This window comes from Myxocyprinus asiaticus, chromosome 34, assembly GCF_019703515.2.
Source record: "Myxocyprinus asiaticus isolate MX2 ecotype Aquarium Trade chromosome 34, UBuf_Myxa_2, whole genome shotgun sequence".
Lineage (NCBI taxonomy): Eukaryota > Metazoa > Chordata > Actinopteri > Cypriniformes > Catostomidae > Myxocyprinus > Myxocyprinus asiaticus.
In genome coordinates this window covers 12,775,140-12,794,469 of record NC_059377.1, presented here as the reverse complement: position 1 = coordinate 12,794,469, position 19,330 = coordinate 12,775,140, and the positions used below count along the sequence as shown (strand labels likewise).

The window sequence follows — 19,330 nt, the reverse complement described above, 5'->3', positions numbered from 1 at the left end:
GATCATGTTTACATGCACTTAAGAAAGTGGTTTATTGCAGGGTTTCTGCAGAAAGCGGCGTTTTGAAACGTCATGTAAACGAGAATGCCGATTTTCCTTTCCTTCAGAGAAAGCGGTTTAACCACTGATATATATATAGAACTGGATTGCTCATGACATCATATTAGTGAAACCAATGCGCCGCCATATTGCTATGCCCAAAAATTCCAATGTCCCTACTGACTTAATAGGAAATCATCTCATTTCAGCAAGTAAACATTAGTCATTCAATCACCGATTTTATATCTGAAATCTGCACATCCCTACAATGCAAACATCCTACACATGTAATTATTTCTTTATTTAAAGTCGGGAATTTTTCCCGTTTCTTGAAAGCCCAAGAGAGTTATGCATATCTGAATCAAACAGTATCCACCTCTAACAAACTTCATCGGCAAACAGATCAGCTGAATGTAAACGAGTTCACTGAAACTGAGGTAAGATACAAACAGACATTTTCAGACGTATTTATTGTAATCATCGAAGTGTTTGTTCAGAGTTACTTGTTTTATGTTTTCATCAAAAAGTGCCTTTTTCTCACAGTTACTTGAATAAGAGCGCACACTCTCTCTCCTGCTATCACACGCAGCGGGCACTGAGATTGAGGATGCAAAGTTGGTTAAATTAAACTGATACGCTAGATTTAAATGGCAACCGAACATGTATTTATTACATGTATCCATGTATGACTACAGAGAGCACTTCACTATAAAAACAGGCAAATCCCGGGCATTTAAGGCGATTTAGAAATCCAGATATGACTTTTTTAAAGTCCCTTTCGGGGGTAAGGACATATTGTCACCCTAAACAAGCAGATATTACACCTTTTCCTACTTGCATTAAAACTTGTGGACAGTATTGCCGCTTCCTTTGGAGATCATTGTGCTGCACTGATTGACTGAACAACGGGGCAGGTGAATGCTCTGACATCACGATCCGCGTATATCTTCTCCCTCGTAACGAATATTATCCATAACAAGCTAATTAAACATTTAACATGATTGTCACTAGAGGGCGAAATGCAACTGTCGTATCCGGAGGTTGAGACGGTGAAACGGGGTTGTTTTCGCCTGTCAGTCATTGATGCTCTATGGCAGTTTGGGCACACTAAGGTGGCCGCTTGAACACTTCTGGTGGCTTCACCTCCTGCTGGCAGTTTAACGTTGCGTCAGCAATCCAGTTCTATATACACTATATATCAGTGGGTTTAACACACCTAGGTTTCTCCCAGAGAACGCAGCTTAATGTGGCCATGTAAACAAATAAGCGCCATTCTAAAAGGTTTTTGAGAAGTGCGCATGTGCGTGGAACAGACCGGAGAACAAATGTCGTAGGATGGAGCCCAACAACAAGTCAATACAACGGAAAGAATTCAACATTTCTGGGAGTACAGTGGGAAAAGCACACACACTGTAAACTATACCCATTAATACACACAATTGTAAAATATTAGTCCCATATGTTCGCATATATTCGCTCGTACATTGGAGGAATCCTGGAGTTTTATGTAAGAGGGAAACCCCACTATTGAAGCAACTGCATATCACGATGGAAAGTTAAGGAAGCAAACACAGCAACAATTCTGGAATATCTGGAAATAATGCGAAGCAACGAAGAAGTCTTCCTCGGATGCCATTTTTGTTATTTACACAAGCATTGGGGGGAAATTACATTGCTGTGGAGAAAGCTGCTTACTGACCAAGCTGGATGTATATGGGAGTAAAGAGTACGCCGCTTATAAAGTGCATGTAAACCGGAACACTTTCTCGCAATAACCTGTTTTCTCACAATAAGTCACTTTCTGGTGTCTATGTAAATGTAGTCACTGAAATAAGTGTCGTGAGATATCTCACCTGTCTCTGTGACGGCTCTAGACTCTGTAAACTGATAGCAAAAATGTGTCCGGGGGTCGCAGTCTTTGACGCTTTCTGCCTGTCAGTCATTTTGCACGTTCTCGTAGTATTGTAGTTGAAGCAGATCACTGAGGCTTAATGCCATATTCAGATTCATAAAAGTTGGCTGTTGAGAGCATTATTTTGCAACTGTTGTGTGTGACAACCGCATGCACTAATGCTGCTCTTCTGTTCAGTGATGATCTTAATGATATCTTTGATGTGCATTGTTCTGGAAAGAGTGGGCATGGCTCAGGGCCAGTCAACACATAAAGTGACATAGGCAACTGCCTAGGGCATCATCGCTTCAAGTAGGTATAGCTGCAGACAGGAGATCTCCAAAATAGGGCGGGGTTACTCCAAAAGGGGGTTGTGCCAACTCCAAAAGGGGGCGTCACTTCCACTCACGGTTAAGGTTAGGGAAAGGGTTAGGTTAGGGGCTCCCTATATCTTTAATGGCGATTTGGAGCTCACCCCCTTTTTGGAGCAATGCCTGCAGCTATACCCTTCTCCATCACTTCGGGGGCACCAATCTACCAAACCAGTTTCAGCATGTGTCCAGTCTGTGTCAAACAAAATGCGCCCTGTGTGTTCCGATAATGTGTTGTGGTGCCCTCCATGGAACATATAGGCTGTGTACTGAATGCCTTACTACTATAATTCTCTTACTGTTTCTGTTATATTTGTGTTTGGCAAAAACAGTGAGAGAAATATGGATAGTATGCCATTGTGAACACGACCATAGACTTACGAGCGCGGGGCTCGTGAATTGGAGCGATGCCCAATGCGTGAAGAAATAATCACTCTTTTGAGTCGGTTCTTAATAAATTGGTCTAACGTGCGGACTGAATCATTTGAAGCATTTTGTCACACAGTTAAACAGTTATGGGATGCTTTAGAAGACAGAGAACAAAAACAATGCTGAATTAAGTGGATATTTACTTACAATTCATTAAAACAAAACCTACAACTTCATTCAATCGTTTGCCAGTGATGAAGAGGGTCATGTACATGTGTAGACTGTGAGCGACTGTCTACTGCAGGTAAAGACATGTTCTCAATAAAAGTGTATCAAAATACTAACATTACATGAAAACACTGAAAAGTACCAAAAATTACCAAGCCAATACCATGTTTATTGGACATGTTCCTTGGAGTAGCCTACCATATAAATACCATGATATATTTTACAAATACCAAGGTTTTACCAAATTGTACCATCACTGTACCATGATGCTGCCACAGCTGGCTTTTGAAAAAGGTAACTTTGATAAACTTCATCTTGTGCTGTGTAATGTGAAAAGGTGTCAATATGTTTTTAGTCCATAGTTTCGTTAATGCAATATACAGTATGTGTAGGCTACAAAAGAAAATGTTCAATAAAATCACCAAAAATGAATGCTTTGGTGCTGTTTTTACAAATAAATAAATAAAAATCTACCCAACCCAAACATCATGGTAAAATAGACTGTGTACTTGATGGGCCCCAGACCAGTAATAATGAAAGCCTACAAATGCCCCTGCTGTGAAACATACTGTACAATGTGCATATAGATCTTGAGGGAAGTACACCTTTGCTTTTATTTTTTTATTTTTTTATTTTTTTAGACCATTTAGACCACCTTAGACCATTTGGTTTGGTTTACATGCACTTTACATTAATTTTATTTCTATATATGGTGACACCCATGTGTGATGCCTAATTAAAAAGCCATAACATGCACTTACCTATTTCTTCCCAACATTGTTATTATTAATGTTTGGCTAGTTTGTGTTTTTACCCATTGGTGATGTATTTAATTATGTGTTCATTTATACTTTTTTTTTATTATATATTTATTTTTATTAATGCATGACTCTCTAATAATTCTATCAGGGTGGGAGGGGTGGGGGGTTGACTGGAGGGTCTCGCCTAGGCTGCCATATCATAACGTCTAAAATCGCTTAAAGCACCTTTAAGGAACAGGTTTTTTCAGGCAAAGATCACAAGAAAAATATGTGACGATATCTTGCAGAAAGAAAATTTAAACCTATTTTTAAGTCTATTAAGATTTATATTTTTTTTCATGTCATTCTCATTACTTTTATGCAAACAAAATGTCTTTCTTATTACTTTAATGAAAATAAAATGATTAAATGTTATTTAAATTTGAAAGCATTTCTACATTGTGGTGGTACAGTTTTGAGATTCTAATGAGAATCCCCATTGAGAATATTGGGAATTACAAAAAAAAAAAAAAAAAAGAACACTTGGAAAAAATGTCTGGATGCATTACAATCATGAGAATTTCAAAAGAAATGTGTTTAATTGTCATTAAAATAAGATCACAAGGCAAAAAACTTAAAATAGACTTAATTTTCAATATGCAAAATATTATTTCTTATTTTAATTTTGGGGTGAAATGTGAATTGAATTTGATTTTGTGAGGTTCATACACAAGAAAAGTCTCCAGGCAAATTCAGCTATATTGAAAGTAACAAAAGTACTTTTTCATAAGTCATGACCTTCCAAAGCACTTAAAGACTTTGCATACCATTCACCCACCAGCTCGACTTGCTTTGTCCCCGATCTGTCTTTTAACGAAGCCCCAGTTTCAGTTGAAGATACAGTATTTATAATGATAAAAAGAGGCCACATTGAATTGCTGAGACCTTGGGTTCCACGCTTGCCTAAAAACCTTCTTGTTTTTGTTTTTTTTAGTGTTGAAATTAACATCAGCTTGAGTGATGATACTTTTTACTGGGTTGTTTGAGATCTATTTTTCTCACTGGATGGCAGTAAACACAAGTCCCCACGGGTCTGGGGGTATGACAGGTTATTTTTATAAAACTCTGTGGTACTCAGATTTGTGTGCCTTTTATAGTAGGCCACTGTCACAACCAGCTGTCAGTGTCATGAGTGTCTAGAGCTCTGTGAATTTTAGTTAAGAGCATTTCTCAGCTTGTTTCCTATTTATCTGATGTGAGACTTCACATGGTCTTTGGTTTGGCCCACAGTTCATGAAAGATATGAGAAAAATGAAAGGGCTAAGGTTTCCTGATAGAAGTGCTACAGTATGTTTAAATACTGAAAGTGATTTTTTTGTATATATGATGTAACTAACAGATGATTCACTTGTGTGAAGGTTTGTAGGGCTGTTTGTTTTAGCTCCTCTACCACTTTTGCTCCTTTTAGTTTGAAGCCTGAAGTGTTCAAGGTCAAGGTTCAGTGTTTTTGAAAACCCCTGTGTAACGCAAGGTAAAAGGGAAAGGAGGAGGTGAGAACCGGCTTAACAATATAAATAATATTTAATGGTTAACTTAAACAAAAAGACAAACACAAACACATACAGGGCAGCTGCCTGTAGCTCTCTCTCCCCCGAACTGTCGCCTCCGGCCACCTTTATTTCTCTCGTCGGTTTGATTAGCCTGATTAACCCTCCTCCTTGCCACACCATGTTACACTGCAGTTCCAGTAATACTCATCGTGACAATGCAACATAAACTGAGTCAATGAGTAAAGATAGGGTAATAAGGCCTCAACGGGGTGAGATGGATATTACATTAGTGGTGCATTCAGAAGAACAAGATGAGTTTACAATTGCATTCTCTTGATGGCTAACAAGTCTTGTTGCAGATAAAAACTTACATGAGTTACTCTTTTTTTTTCTTTTTCTTTTTTTTCTTTTATGCATAACAAGACCATCAGTAAAAGATGTCTCCTCCATGTAAATCCGTGTTGTTCTAACCAGCCGTGAGCGTGACAAGAGTGGGTGACAGGACTTAGTAGCTTGGTAGCCACACCCACAGTGAAATCTCATTGGTCCATAATCCAATTAGGTGGTGTAGGTAAAAACTTGTCAATAGAGTGCAACAGTTTGGTTCCAGAAGTAAAAATCGTATAAATTTTTTGCATAGCGGTATTGATTTTAATGATAACTTATAAACCTTTAAAGACAAACCTGCTGTGAGCTTAGAGTTGTTAAGGCCAAATTGACCAATGGGGAAGAACAAATGGTACTCTGAGAAAGCATGAGAAAGTTCTTCAGAAATATAATGATTTTGTTTGTTAGGCAAAATCTTAATATTTTTTTTTTTTTTTTTTTTTTTTTTTAGTAATTCAGTTGTTCTCAGAAAATTCAGTAGATTATACTGTAAATACTGGCTGTTAGATTCAGTTTCAATTTTTTTAAAACAATAAAATAAATTTTGTCTGTGTATGTGATTTACAAAATTGTTTTCAAAAGACCTGTTAAAAATACATCATTACCTGCAACAAAGCTTCAAGTTTGTCCTGACTGATCGGGATTTGAACCCGGGTCGCTATGCTTACTGTCAGTACAACTTAATACTGGACCAGTGTCCCACATGTAATTATTCATTCACTTTATTATATTTAATGGTCAGAGAAAGTTACTCAAACTATTAGTTCATCAAGCCATTATTCATTATAAAGAAATAAAAGCAATTGAAAGTATATTATTGACACATCAGCATATGATGTTTTAGTGTTACAAATAAAATAATTCAACATGCGATTTAATGCTCTGAGAAATGTAATCACCAGTTCCCATTCATACCAATGTCTTACTTTAACATGGGTAACCATGTTACCCTGTGAAATGGTTAAAATCACTCTTAAACTGTGCCAAATTCATTAGAACAGACATCGATGAAAAAACTCAGTTTAATAATGATACCAACATTTTTCATTATGTGCAAAACGTCTTTTCTTTGCTCCTTGACAATTAACATTAAACGAATCTGCTGAAAATACAAGTAAAAGTATTCACATGCATGCGCACATCCCCAGTTAACAAGATCACCATTTGATCCATAACACCGGCACCGTTTCAGGAAGCAAATAATCCTCCACAATCGACTGCAAACTCACATTCAGGTCTGCCTCCATTCTTATATTAAAAACAACAACTTTTCACGATCAAATCAATTCCTGATGGAAACCCTTTTTTTTTTTTTTTTATGTCCTGTAAAATGGGTTACAAATTAACTTTGATCTTTACTTGAACTCAAAGTTGATATCAGGGCACAGATTCCCCCTGTTTTTATTGTTATTGCATTCACTCAATTTGAAGTTATGTTTATTAATGCATCTCTAATGCAGCATAATCATAACCACGGGCATTTGGAATAGAAGAAAATATGCTAATGAAGTTGGTGGGAGTTTAAGCTTGTTTTTTACTTTTCTCTTGTTGCCGTAGCAATGGGGCAAAGCAGCGTCCTGCACTATGCCCTGGCTTCCCGGCTCCTCTAAAGTCATCACCAACAAGCCCTGGATACGACTTGCGCTCACCATGGCAACCACTGCACTTATCCTAGTCATGGCCGTGTTCAACATGGTAAGCATCACTACTGCCTGATACCAGTCCTATCAACTAGAATGGACTGCATTTGAAATTACTATGATTTATTATATTCACTCACTATTCAATACGTTAATTATGACCATGCATGAGTGGGTTCAATAAGAAAAGGTTCCATGCTTTCATCATGGGTACTTTGGTTATGGTTATGTCAATAATTTGAACAGCCTTACTGGTTTTATGGCTCAGTAATTCAAGGAACTCTTGAGGATAAATGGTAACATTAAAAGCCTTGCTCTCGCTTTGCCTCTTAATTCTCTTGTGGTCAATAATATATTGATGGTTTTGCAGAGCAAGTCACATGGGAGTTGCCTGTCTTTGTTTAAACCATGTTAACTCACCCTATTATCACTTCAAGAAATTGTTCACCCAAAAAAGGACACTTCTGTCATCATCTACTCATCCTCATGTCGCTCAAACTCATATGTTTTGTTTTCTTCTGTGAGACAAAAAGGGCTTTTCATACTGTGCTTAACACTGGGTTAACATTTTTTTTAAACCCCACCGTTTACATGTTACACACGTGTATTTTTGAAAGGCGGTTAGCACTGCTTTTTACCCGGGGTTATGAAACCCTGCTCCAGAGCTGGGTTAGCAACACATTGCGGTGCCAAAGATAAACAGTGTGAAAGTATGCAGTGTTAGAATGTTTTAGAAAGTTGTTTAGCAACAGACAACAAATCATATAATTACCTCAATTACCTAATTACCTCATTTCATATTCATGCGCTTAGTACAGCACTGTTTATGTTCTCTGTCTGAGGGAAACCGATAAAGTGTCGAACAGTGATGGTAAACATGATGGCGTGATGAAGAGACAGTATTCTGTGTTTGACCTATTTTAGAAAATGAAAGACAACAAAGCTGATTTCCACAGAAGAGCAGCCCTACTGACATGTTGCATGTCCGTCGCAAACTGTATTCGTCCAATAATTGTTATTAACATGGTAATTATGCAAATAAGATCGTTAACCCGATATTTACAAATGTACAGTGTGAAACATCTGAACATGAATACCCATGATTAATTATTAACCCAGGGTAAAGTGTGAAACATGAAACATGATAACCCAGGATTCCATTTACCTGGAGTTTAGAATGACCCAGTGTTAATGATTTCAAGTGTGAAAAGCCCTAATGTCTTATTTAGCTTACTTATGTAATTATTTAGCATAATGTCTATGCTGCATTTTTTTCCTACAACAAAAGTAGATCCATGCTGCCACTGTAGGTTTTTCAGGCTGGAATGAAAGGTAAAGCTCGGTAGAAAAATCCATGTACCTAGAACAATGATCCCAGCGATGTTGTATATATTGAGAAGAGGAGGGGACCCAGCACTGAACCCTGTGGTTAGTTGATGTGGCTTAGACATCACTCACCTCCAAGGTGTCCTAAAGCATCTACCTGTGATATATGACTCAAAGCAGTGGAGTACAGTTCCCATGATGCGAGTGTTGAGAGGGTGAATAGAAGGATCTGGCGATTTAGACCCTGCCCCAAATGGCACATTAAGCCCTTTGAGAAATGCTACCAGAACTACTTGGCTGCAGGGTTAAAAGAAACACTTCAAACAGCTTTAGCTATGGAATCTTTGGTGATTCAGAGCTCACACAGAGCAGAATTTGTGTCAGTTGTCTTCAGGGATTTATCCATGCAGTTATCACTGTACTAGAGGTCTGGCTCAGCATCCAATAATGTGATTTCTGAACTCAACTGGTTGTTTGTCCCTTTGGGAGAATAGTACAAGGGAAATATTACTGAATACTTCAGTTGTCTTACACTTCACCCCTACATCACAGTCCCAGGTGCCAAAATGAAGGGGTTTCAAGTTGTCAAATTGTTGTCTTAATGTTTAGCTGCTTGGCTGGATTTTAGGATACATATCAGATCAAATTTTTTTTGTGTATAAATGGTGATAATAGTGAAATCCAAATAAAAGAAATAACATGTATTTGAACTTTTATTTGAGAAGAAATTCAAGGCGATTGCTTTGATACATTGTAGAAAGATAATCATTGGCTGCACTTCAAAAGAGGCTTGGAACTTTAAGCTTTGTCTTACAACACTTACAACCTGTGTACAATGCTATACCATGGATAATCTTGTAACTTTGCTCCATGGAGTTCATGCTGGTCATATGTAAGGGCCTTTAGGGGTCTCAACTGCATAGTGTGCTTCGAATATGTTGGTGTACATGTGTAAATTTTGGTTAAGTTTGCACTCAAAAGATGTAGATCGATAGGGGGCAAGAATTTGTCTCAAGGTAGTATATTTACATATTTCCTCACCACAAACACAACAGGATCAACATGCTTCACACATCTCAGCTTTTTTGCAAAAAACAACTGTATCCACAGCATCAAAAGCATCTATTCTGCCAAATATGGCAATTATGGTCATCTTCTCTGCTTTTCCCATCTGCTTGTGCAATACATTGATTGGCGCATGATGCAGCTATGTTTTTTTCTGTGGAATTTTACACTTGTGAGGAAAAGGTGTTCTGAACTTCTGTGAAATATATTAATTACACAATGCAACAGGTGTTTTTAACTAAGAGCAAAAGTGTCTTTCTGTTGTAATAGTCTAGATTGTGTCTTTCTCCATCTGTTGGGTTTTAAGTTCTTCTTAGGCGATGAGAAAATGGTAACAACAACCCCACTAAACAATTCCAACAGCAGTATGGATGGTCCGTATGGTCAAACCACACACTCTGCAAACAACAAGTTCTACTTGCCAGTAAGTTGCATGGAATTTCGTGCTTCTAGCACATAAATCATTGGGAATTTGCTTCACCGAAAATGTGCAGTAAACTAAATAACATTTTATTCACAGATCTGCATGATAATGCATTCTAAATCCTCTGTTTAGATGTGGTATTCAAACAGAATAAGGCCTTCGTGTTGGTTTAGCAAAGAGCCATAAGTTAAACCAATTTTTCAGACTCCTGCATTTTTATGTAATAAGCCAGTTTTTACTTGCGTGATATGTGTATGACCACACAATATCAGCATTCCACAGAGCTTAATGATGTTTTACAAAGTAATACTGGAAAATATAGTTACACATTGGGATCAGTGTAGTGCTTATACGACTTGAGCCCTCAGTGCACTCAGTAATTTTTTCCTCATTAACTTTTTTTAACATAGTTAGTTCATGGTTATCAGCAGAGTGCATTTTTTAGGTGCCTTCATTCCAGAAGTATTTTTATCCACGAGGGAGTCAAAGAATTAAATAAAAAGTTCTGAGCCATGAACTAAACCAACCAGTTCCAAAATTAATCACAACATTACAAACTTTGATTTGAAGCAAAAAAAATTAAAAATAAAAAAAGACAAAGGTATAAGACTGTACCTAAATTATTTTATAAGTGATTGAACTGCTCATCCCATTATGCATTGCAAAAGACATAATAATAAAAAATGATGGCATAATATAAACTATTTATTTTTGATTATAAGTTTAAAATATGATATATTTTAAACGTATTGCAAAATATTCAGATATATACAAATATAGTATATGCATAGTTTGACAGTGTAGGGAGACACTCGATTACGTAATGCACAATACTTCATGGGAGTGGACGGTCACTACTGAACACTTGCCACAATTTCCATTTTCATGGTAACAGTGACTTCACTGATTGATGGATCTCACTTTAGGATTATGGGTAATGTATTTATTTTCTGGAAACTCAACTTTAAAAAAAAAAATTTCAAATCACTCTGAATTGTGCTTTCTACAGTATACACAACAATCTCAGAGTTCATGGTAGGTCTGTCTTGAACAACCTGGTCTCATAGAACTATGTTACTGGTGAAATTTTTTAGCGTCTATGTGGCTCATACGTATCGCATCAGTAACCTGGTGAAATGAACACTAGAGGCGCTACAACAGCAATAGCTGTATTCCAAATGACGCACTATACACTATGCACTTACAATATACACTATGCACTCAGCCATGTAGTGTATGAATTTTCCAAGTGTAGTATTGTCCCAAATTGAACACTTAATGTTTTAGTACTGCACAGAATCATTCACCATTTAACAGTAAGTGACGTTTCAAACGCATGCGATGTGTTGCTGCTAGCTTTACAGAGTTAGCCAACCTCAGTTCAACACTTGTATCTCAAGCAATGTACATATTCAAACAGTGCTGGGTGATGGTAAGGCATTCAACTCACATTTGTAAGGTGCTGTCTTCACTGAAGTTACATTCTCTACTATTTACAATTGTTCTGAGCAATTCCAGCATTGTGGATGTGACATTTGCAGTAATAATGTGAAATTTTACTTTATATAAAAAGCTTTTTTTTTTTTATGTATAATCATAGACACCTGATCCAGACAGAAACATTTCAGTTTAGACAAGTTTTTTTCCATTTTAGATCGGGAAATTAACTTACGTTACGGATGTGACAAAAATGGACACAAGTTTTTGGGAGACCGCACACTTTTTGAAAAGCACAATCCAGAAATAAAAATAGCCACAGAATGGGGGCTTCGCTGGGGACTAGCTCAGCGTGTATTGATGCTGACTACCACCCCTGGAGTCGCGAGTTCGAATCCAGGGTTTGCTGAGTGACTCCAACCAGGTCTCCTAAGCAAACAAATTGGCCTGGTTGCTAGTGAGGGTAGAGTCACATGGAGTAACCTCCTTGTGGTCGCGATTAGTGGTTTTCACTCTCAATGGGGCACATGGTAAGTTGTGCGTGGAGAGTAGCATGAGCCTCCACATGCTGTGAGTCTCCGCGGTGTCATGCACAATGAGCCACGCGATAAGATGCGCAGATTGACCATCTCAGAAGTGGAGGCAACTGAGACTTGTCTTCTGCCACCCAGATTGAATTAGTAACCGCAACACCACGAGGACCTACTAAGTAGTGGGAATTGGGCATTCCAAATTGGGGTGAAAAGTGGATAAAAAAAAAAGTTGTCACGCCTAAGAACAAGTAATATTTATTTTTGATTCATTGTTGTTTTCACATAAATGGGAAAAAAAAGGTGTTACGGACGTGACATCTTATGGTTACGGACGTGACGGTTGTGAAAGCGGCACTTACATCATGAGGGGAAACCATACAAAATCTGCATACTTCGACCTCAGAGACATATTATGTTACGTTATAATACCCATTAAGGCTGCATGATGAATTGAAATAAGATTGAAAATGCCATTTTTCCATGGTATGTTTGAAATTTTTGTGGAATTGCCCTTCTGTCAGACTACCAATGCAGCCAGGTAACTCCACCCCTTTTGCTACGTACGGCAAGCCGCGAGCGCTGAGTGCATGAATTGTCCAACATTACATACTCTGTTTTGAGGGTTGAAGAAATGCATCATCCGGGTACTCTTAGTACACTTCTTTTAGTTGCATTTTCAGTGTTAAAATACTACTCACATTACTTACACTACAAAATGGTGTAGGATAGTGCAATTTAATGCCTGACCTTATTGTGACTGGACCTGATGAATGTATAGATGTATTTGATTGGCTTTCTCTTCCCTGGCAGTACTTCATCTATAGCTGCATTCTGGGATTGATCTCATGCTCTGTATTCCTGAGGATAAACTATGAGCTAAAGATGATCATCATGCTCGCTGCAGTCGTGGGTTATAATATCATTATTCTCCAGACCCATGCCTCAATACTGGATGATTACAGCAGAGCCCTCTACAAAGCACAGCAACTGGACCGGTATTGAACTCCACATACATGCATACACATAAATAACTGTACATGATGAATTGATATGGCACATATATTTGGTTGGGAATTGTAGGGTCAATTTTTATTGAAGGTATCAAAAGACATCTTTCAATATCACATGGGATTATGAGTGATAGGTGCTGAGATGATCAGCTTTGTGGGATCCTTTGAGGTGACTTGCAGGGGAAGGACGAATCCTGTTTTAATTCAATTCATTTCTGTCCCATTTCATCCTTCTCTGTTAATGATTATTCTTTCATTGGTATTATCGTTCTTTCATTCCTGTGTTGCTTTTTTTCTCTTATTCTTCTAGTCCTTCCACTGTCCACACAGGTAACTTGAGAGATGGTAGTTTTTCTAAATGGAGTAAGATTAAAGGGTTAATTCACCCAAAAATTGAAATTCTGTTATCATTTTCTCACCCTCAAGTCGTTCCAAACCTGTATGAGGTTTTCCAAACAGTAAAAGTGACTTTCAAGCTCCCAAAATGACAAAAAGTGCCATAAAAGTAGTCCATATGACTTATCTCATAAGCCATACTACAATAGCTTTGTGTGATGAACAGACCAAAGGTTTAGTGTTATTTGCTGAAAATGTTCCCCTCTGCCCATACCACACTGACATTATGAACTTGAATAAGGTTAGTCTGCCACAGTGATGCTGAAAATTACATATTGTACTGTAGTATACCTTTGTCTTCTATAATTTACATTCTTCTATGTTTTCTGTCTATTTGTTTCAGGCCAGGTGTTCTCAAAAATTTGAAAACCATGGGCTCTGTGTCATTGTTCATTTTCTTCATCACTTTGCTTGTGCTGGCGAGGCAGGTGAGTCTCTCAGTCTGTTTACCACAGCTTTCATTCTTTCTTGTGTAGTAGGTTAAATCTTTAAGAGGTTCATTTAAAGAGTTTTTAATGAGAACCTATATTTCATATAAAGAGATCAATTAGATTTTCAAGGAATACAAGTTTAATATATATACTGTATATAACTTATAAATTAAACAGATAGTTCACCCAAAAATGAAAAGTCTCTCATAATTTACTCACCCTTGTCCATCTCAGACTTGTATGACTTTCTTACTTCTGTGGAACACAAACTATTATTTTTAAGGATGTACAGTATGTGTTTTTGTCCAAACAATGTAAGTCCAAAGCTCCAAAAAAGACATAAAGGCATCATAAATGTAATCCATACGATTCGAGTGGTTTAATCCATGCCTTCTGAAGAAATACGATCGCTTTGGCTGAAAAAAGACCAAAGTTGTTGCACTGGAATAAATGACTGAATAGTACCACAACAAGACTTAACATTATACATGTTAACACGAGACTTGTGGGATAAAATTGCTTACTAACCTTGTCTTTGTGAAGTTAAATAAAAATGTTCAACTCATGTCATGACCATGTAAAGACAAACAAGGTAACTTTTGTCTCTGTTATCATCTAGAAAAAAATATGATAAATTTGCAATTTTTATCTAACTTTAGGTCAAAATGTATTATTCTTTGTCAGTCCACTCAAATAATGGGTTAAGAAGAAGAATCAAATGTTGTGGTTGACCACAAACTGTCTTCTGTTTGCTTTCTGCTTTCCATAAAGAAAACCATTAGTGTCCAGCTCCACATCTAATTTAAAGAAACCAGCTATTCAGATTGACTTAGATGTTAAAAGTGGAGGTGTTGCAGTTCAGATAAGATAATAATGACATATCACATGTAATTCTTTCAGTTGTGCCTTGCCTTTATAAATATGTATAGTAAAATAGAGAAAGGATTTTTTATGTTTTTAATGTGTGCTCTTAATTCTCTTGCCAGGGACTTTTTGCCCCTAGATAAGAAATCTGTCTGAAATGCATAGTTAGCAGATGCGTTCATATGAAATGCATTGTTTGTGTTGATCAGGTGATAGATAATCTAGGGACAGATATTTCTCCAAAGCAATGAAATAGATTAGAATAAGCAAAAACAAAAAATGGTCTACTCTCTGTACATACGTACTTAATTCCATTCAAGGTGCCAATTCCAATAATTCTGGAAATCTTTTCCGTGATGAATGAGTGCGCAAACACAAAGCTGCCACACAGAGAAAATTGAAGACATTTTTCATGATAGCGGCCTTTTTTTTTCTTTCTTTTTTTTTAAAGAAAAATCCATAAATATGTATAAACTGTCCTTGTGTGCATTTAAATCTGCTTTCTTTGTCATCTTGAAAGCCACATAAGGTGATCAGATGTGTACCATCTCTTTACTTCTGTGTCCTCTTGTAACAGAATGAATATTACTGTAGGTTAGACTTCCTCTGGAGAAACAAGTTTAAGAAGGAGTGCGAGGAGATTGAGACCATGGAGAACCTCAACCGGGTGCTTCTGGAGAATGTGTTACCTGCCCATGTGGCTGAACATTTCCTGGCTCGTAACTGGAAGAATGAGGTGAGCTTGCACCTGACTTCGTAGTTAGAACTGAGACATACTAAAGGTCTTATGTTTCAAAACAGAAAAAAATAAACCACCTACCAGTAAGTTTTGTATACATTAAAGGAAGAGTTCACCCAGGAATGAAAATTCTCTTATCATTTATTCACCCTCATACCATCCCATCCCATGGTGTAAACTCTGAAGCTCCAAAATTACTCCAGTGGTTTAATCCATGTCTTCTGAAGCGATATGATAAGTGTGGGTGAGAAACAGATCAATATTTAAGTATTTATTGCTATAAATCTCCACTTTCACTTTCACATTCTTCTTTTGTTTTTGACTGTTCAAATTCTTTGTGCATATCGCCACCTACTTGGAAGGGAGAATAATTTATAATACATTTATAGTAAGAAAAGAAAGTCATACACATCTGGGATGGCTTGAGGGTGAGTAAATTATTAGAGAATTTTCATTTTTGGGTGAACTATCCCTTTAATCTTGGTTCATTTAAATTTTTACATATACTAATATGTTTAACATCGAAAGTTATATATGTTAAATATGTTAACATTAATGCAATATTAACCAATAATCAAGATTAATAAATGCTGTGATGTTAGTAAATGTTAGTTGTTAGTTCATACCTAATGCATTAACTACTGTTAACAAATAGAACCTTATTGTAAAGTTTTACCAAAAAAACATAAAGGCAACTGCTTGGATGGTTGGACATATTTGTTATCCTCTGCAACACCATGTATATTTTTGTGCTGTTATTTTTGACAGGACCTTTACCACCAGTCATACGATCTGGTGTGTGTTATGTTCGCATCCATTCCCGACTTCAAGGAATTTTATACAGAATCAGATGTTAATAAGGAGGGGCTGGAGTGTCTCAGACTCCTCAATGAGATTATCGCAGATTTTGACGAGGTAAGAAATAAAAATTGTGTATGTAATAAATGTAATAAAGATGCTGTCTTTGGTTACATAAATGTTGTGTAAAGCTACTTAAAGACCCTATAAAATGGTCTGATGAATATTATCTATCTGTCTGTCTGTCTGTCTTATTCAAACTGACTTCAGACTAAGCTTCAAACAGCTTTAAACATTAAAGGTGCTGTAAGCGATTTCAGCCGTTCTACTTCCACGAGACTGAGCCTTGAATTTTCCATGCCCCCTCTTTCCAAAACCCTGCACTCCAAAGATACCAAAATAAGCTTTATTGAGAGCAGAAACAGTTGTTAAAAACAACAGCTGCAAAATAGCGCCCTCAACTGACAACTGTTATGAACAACATGGCATAAAAATGCATAATGCCTCAACTCGCTGCAACTACAATACTATGAGAACGCACAAATTGATTGACAGGCAGAAAGCTTAATTTACAGCGGCCCACGGACACATTATTGTTTGCTGTTTACAGAGTCTAGAGCTGTCACAGAGATATCTCATGACACTTATTTCATTAATATATTTCAGGGAGTAGTAAAATCTTTTGCATACATTTCCATGAAAAAATAGCTTACAGCACCTTTAAAGTCAGTCTTGATGAACTTTATTTTTCTTGTTGATTCATGTTAAAGGCTACATCTATCATTGCTACTCTGCTCTGATCATATCATGCCCTAAACTCACAATAATACTGTTGTTCATGACAGTTGCTGTCAAAACCCAAATTCAGTGGAGTAGAGAAGATCAAAACTATTGGCAGCACATACATGGCTGCCACTGGACTGAATGTCGCCCCCGGACCAGAGTACACACAGGTAAGAAATTGAGCTCTTCCATTTGCTCATAAATTATAATTCTCATAATGATTATACTGGGTTGATTGCAAGGTCACATTAGCCCTATTGTGAGATCTGCCTGTGGTGCTTAAAGCTTGATATGTGGTTTACATTTTCAGTTGCAAAAGTCGTAGGGTGTAGTCAGTTCTGGGATTTTAAACAAGTGAAATGATCATTTCCTGTTATTATGTTTCTAAGGACCATGACCGCCAGTATATGCACATTGGTACGATGGTAGAGTTTGCATTTGCTTTGGTTGGGAAGCTTGACGTCATCAACAAACATTCTTTTAATGACTTCAAGCTGCGAGTGGGTAAGTGGGGTCTATACATGATTTTAAAAAAGTTAAACCTCACACCCAGTAACAGCAGGCACTTTCCACGAACAGGGTTCACTTTGGTTTCCCATGATTTCTTTTTTTTTTTTTTTTTTTACAATTAGATGCAGAAATCTCGTGTTTTCTGTGGTGAGAACTATTAGATATGTTAAACCATTTTCATAACACAAAATTAACCTAGTTACATAAAATGAAACAAAATTTTGTTTATATTTAGGTTATATAAATGTAATATTTAGCTGTCACACATTTTGCACGCAACCCTGTTACTGCATAATTTTCCCCCATTACAACAATGTTTACATTCCTTAAAGGAATAATTCACTAAGAATGAAAATTGTCTCATCATTTACTCTTCCTCATGCCATCCCAGATGTGTATGACTTTCTTTCTTCTGCTGAAAACAAACAAAGATTTTTAGAAGATTATCTCAGCTCTGCAGTAAGTCCATACAATGCAAGTGAATGGTGGCCAGAATTTTGAAGATCCAAAAAGCACATAAAGGCAACTTAAAAGTATTCCATATGACTCCAGTGGTTAAATCCATGTCTTCTCTAGTGATGCATTCACTTTGAGTGAGAAACAGATCAATATTTAAGTCCATTTTTACTATAAATCTCCACTTTCACTTTCAGACTGTGAAAGTGAAAGTGAAGATTTATAGTAAAAAAAGGACTTAAATATTGATCTGTTTCTCATCCACACTTATTCTATCGCTTCTGAAAATCTTCATTTGTGTTCAGCAGAAGAAAGAAGTCTTACACATCTGGGATGGCATGAGGGAGAGTAAATGATGAGACAATTTTCATTCTTAGTGAATTATTCCTTTAAGGAATGTAAACATTTTTGTAATGGGGGAAAATTATGCAGTAACAGGGTTGCGTGCAAAATGTGTGACAGCTAAATATTACATTTATATAACCTAAATATTAAAAAAAATTGTTTCATTTTATGCAACTAGGTTAAAGAATTTTTTGAGCTTTGGGTGAACTATTCCTTTAAAACTGTGACACAAGAAATACCATAATTTGAAACCATTGTGTATTATGATGGGAAGACAAGTAAATAATATTTTCTCAATTTCTACACAAACTGAAGTGTTGACTACATTTGTCAAACTCAACCTTCCAACCCTTTTACCAAAGTTATTGTATAAAAAAATTTTATGATCCAATGTATTGTTTGATCAAACAAATATTATTCATTAATTTATGGGAAATATAAGTTTTTCAATAATTACAAAACATTTGGTTCCAAACAGTGTTTGGTAAGTTACCCAAAAAAAGAATCCACTACAAATAACGAATTACTTCTCTAAAAACTGTACTCAGATTACTTTATCAATTACTTAATTGAAAAGTAATCACATTACCAATTACTTTACTTTAAAGTTACTTTTTAAAACACTTTTCACAGAAAAGTTTTGTTTCCACTCAATAAATTCAAAATAATGTCTATAATTCCTCCTTGTTCATTGTCGCACACAATGTCATACACTCAGCAGCACTCGTTTCTCCCTTACAATGACTATTGGGGGGTGCACGCCCGTCAGCTCTCACAAAAACACGAACTGATGAACAGTTAAACATAATACATGTTTTAAATGTATTCTATATAAATAGTTTTACTACATATAACCTTATTAATCTACTTACTTTAAAACCTCATTGAAAATGAATAGGACATAAAAAAATCATAGATTTAGTTTGACGACCAGAAGGTCAAGCACCACCTTTTACTGACGCTTTGTTGAAAAAAGTTTTTTTTTTAAGAGTTTCAGG

The 19,330-nt window shown here is 36.5% G+C and overlaps 1 protein-coding gene across 1 annotated transcript in view; it reads left to right on the top strand.

Annotated features, from left to right (window-relative positions):
• Positions 1-19,330, top strand: part of adcy2b (adenylate cyclase 2b (brain)) — a 98,903-nt gene that overhangs the window by 78,716 nt on the left and 857 nt on the right. Inside the window, exons 16-23 of the mRNA XM_051671484.1 lie at positions 7,133-7,270; positions 9,914-10,030; positions 12,811-12,995; positions 13,750-13,834; positions 15,279-15,437; positions 16,209-16,355; positions 17,084-17,191; positions 17,411-17,525. Of these exons, the coding sequence (XP_051527444.1) occupies positions 7,133-7,270; positions 9,914-10,030; positions 12,811-12,995; positions 13,750-13,834; positions 15,279-15,437; positions 16,209-16,355; positions 17,084-17,191; positions 17,411-17,525 (1,054 nt within the window). The remainder of the gene's footprint in view (positions 1-7,132; positions 7,271-9,913; positions 10,031-12,810; positions 12,996-13,749; positions 13,835-15,278; positions 15,438-16,208; positions 16,356-17,083; positions 17,192-17,410; positions 17,526-19,330) is intronic.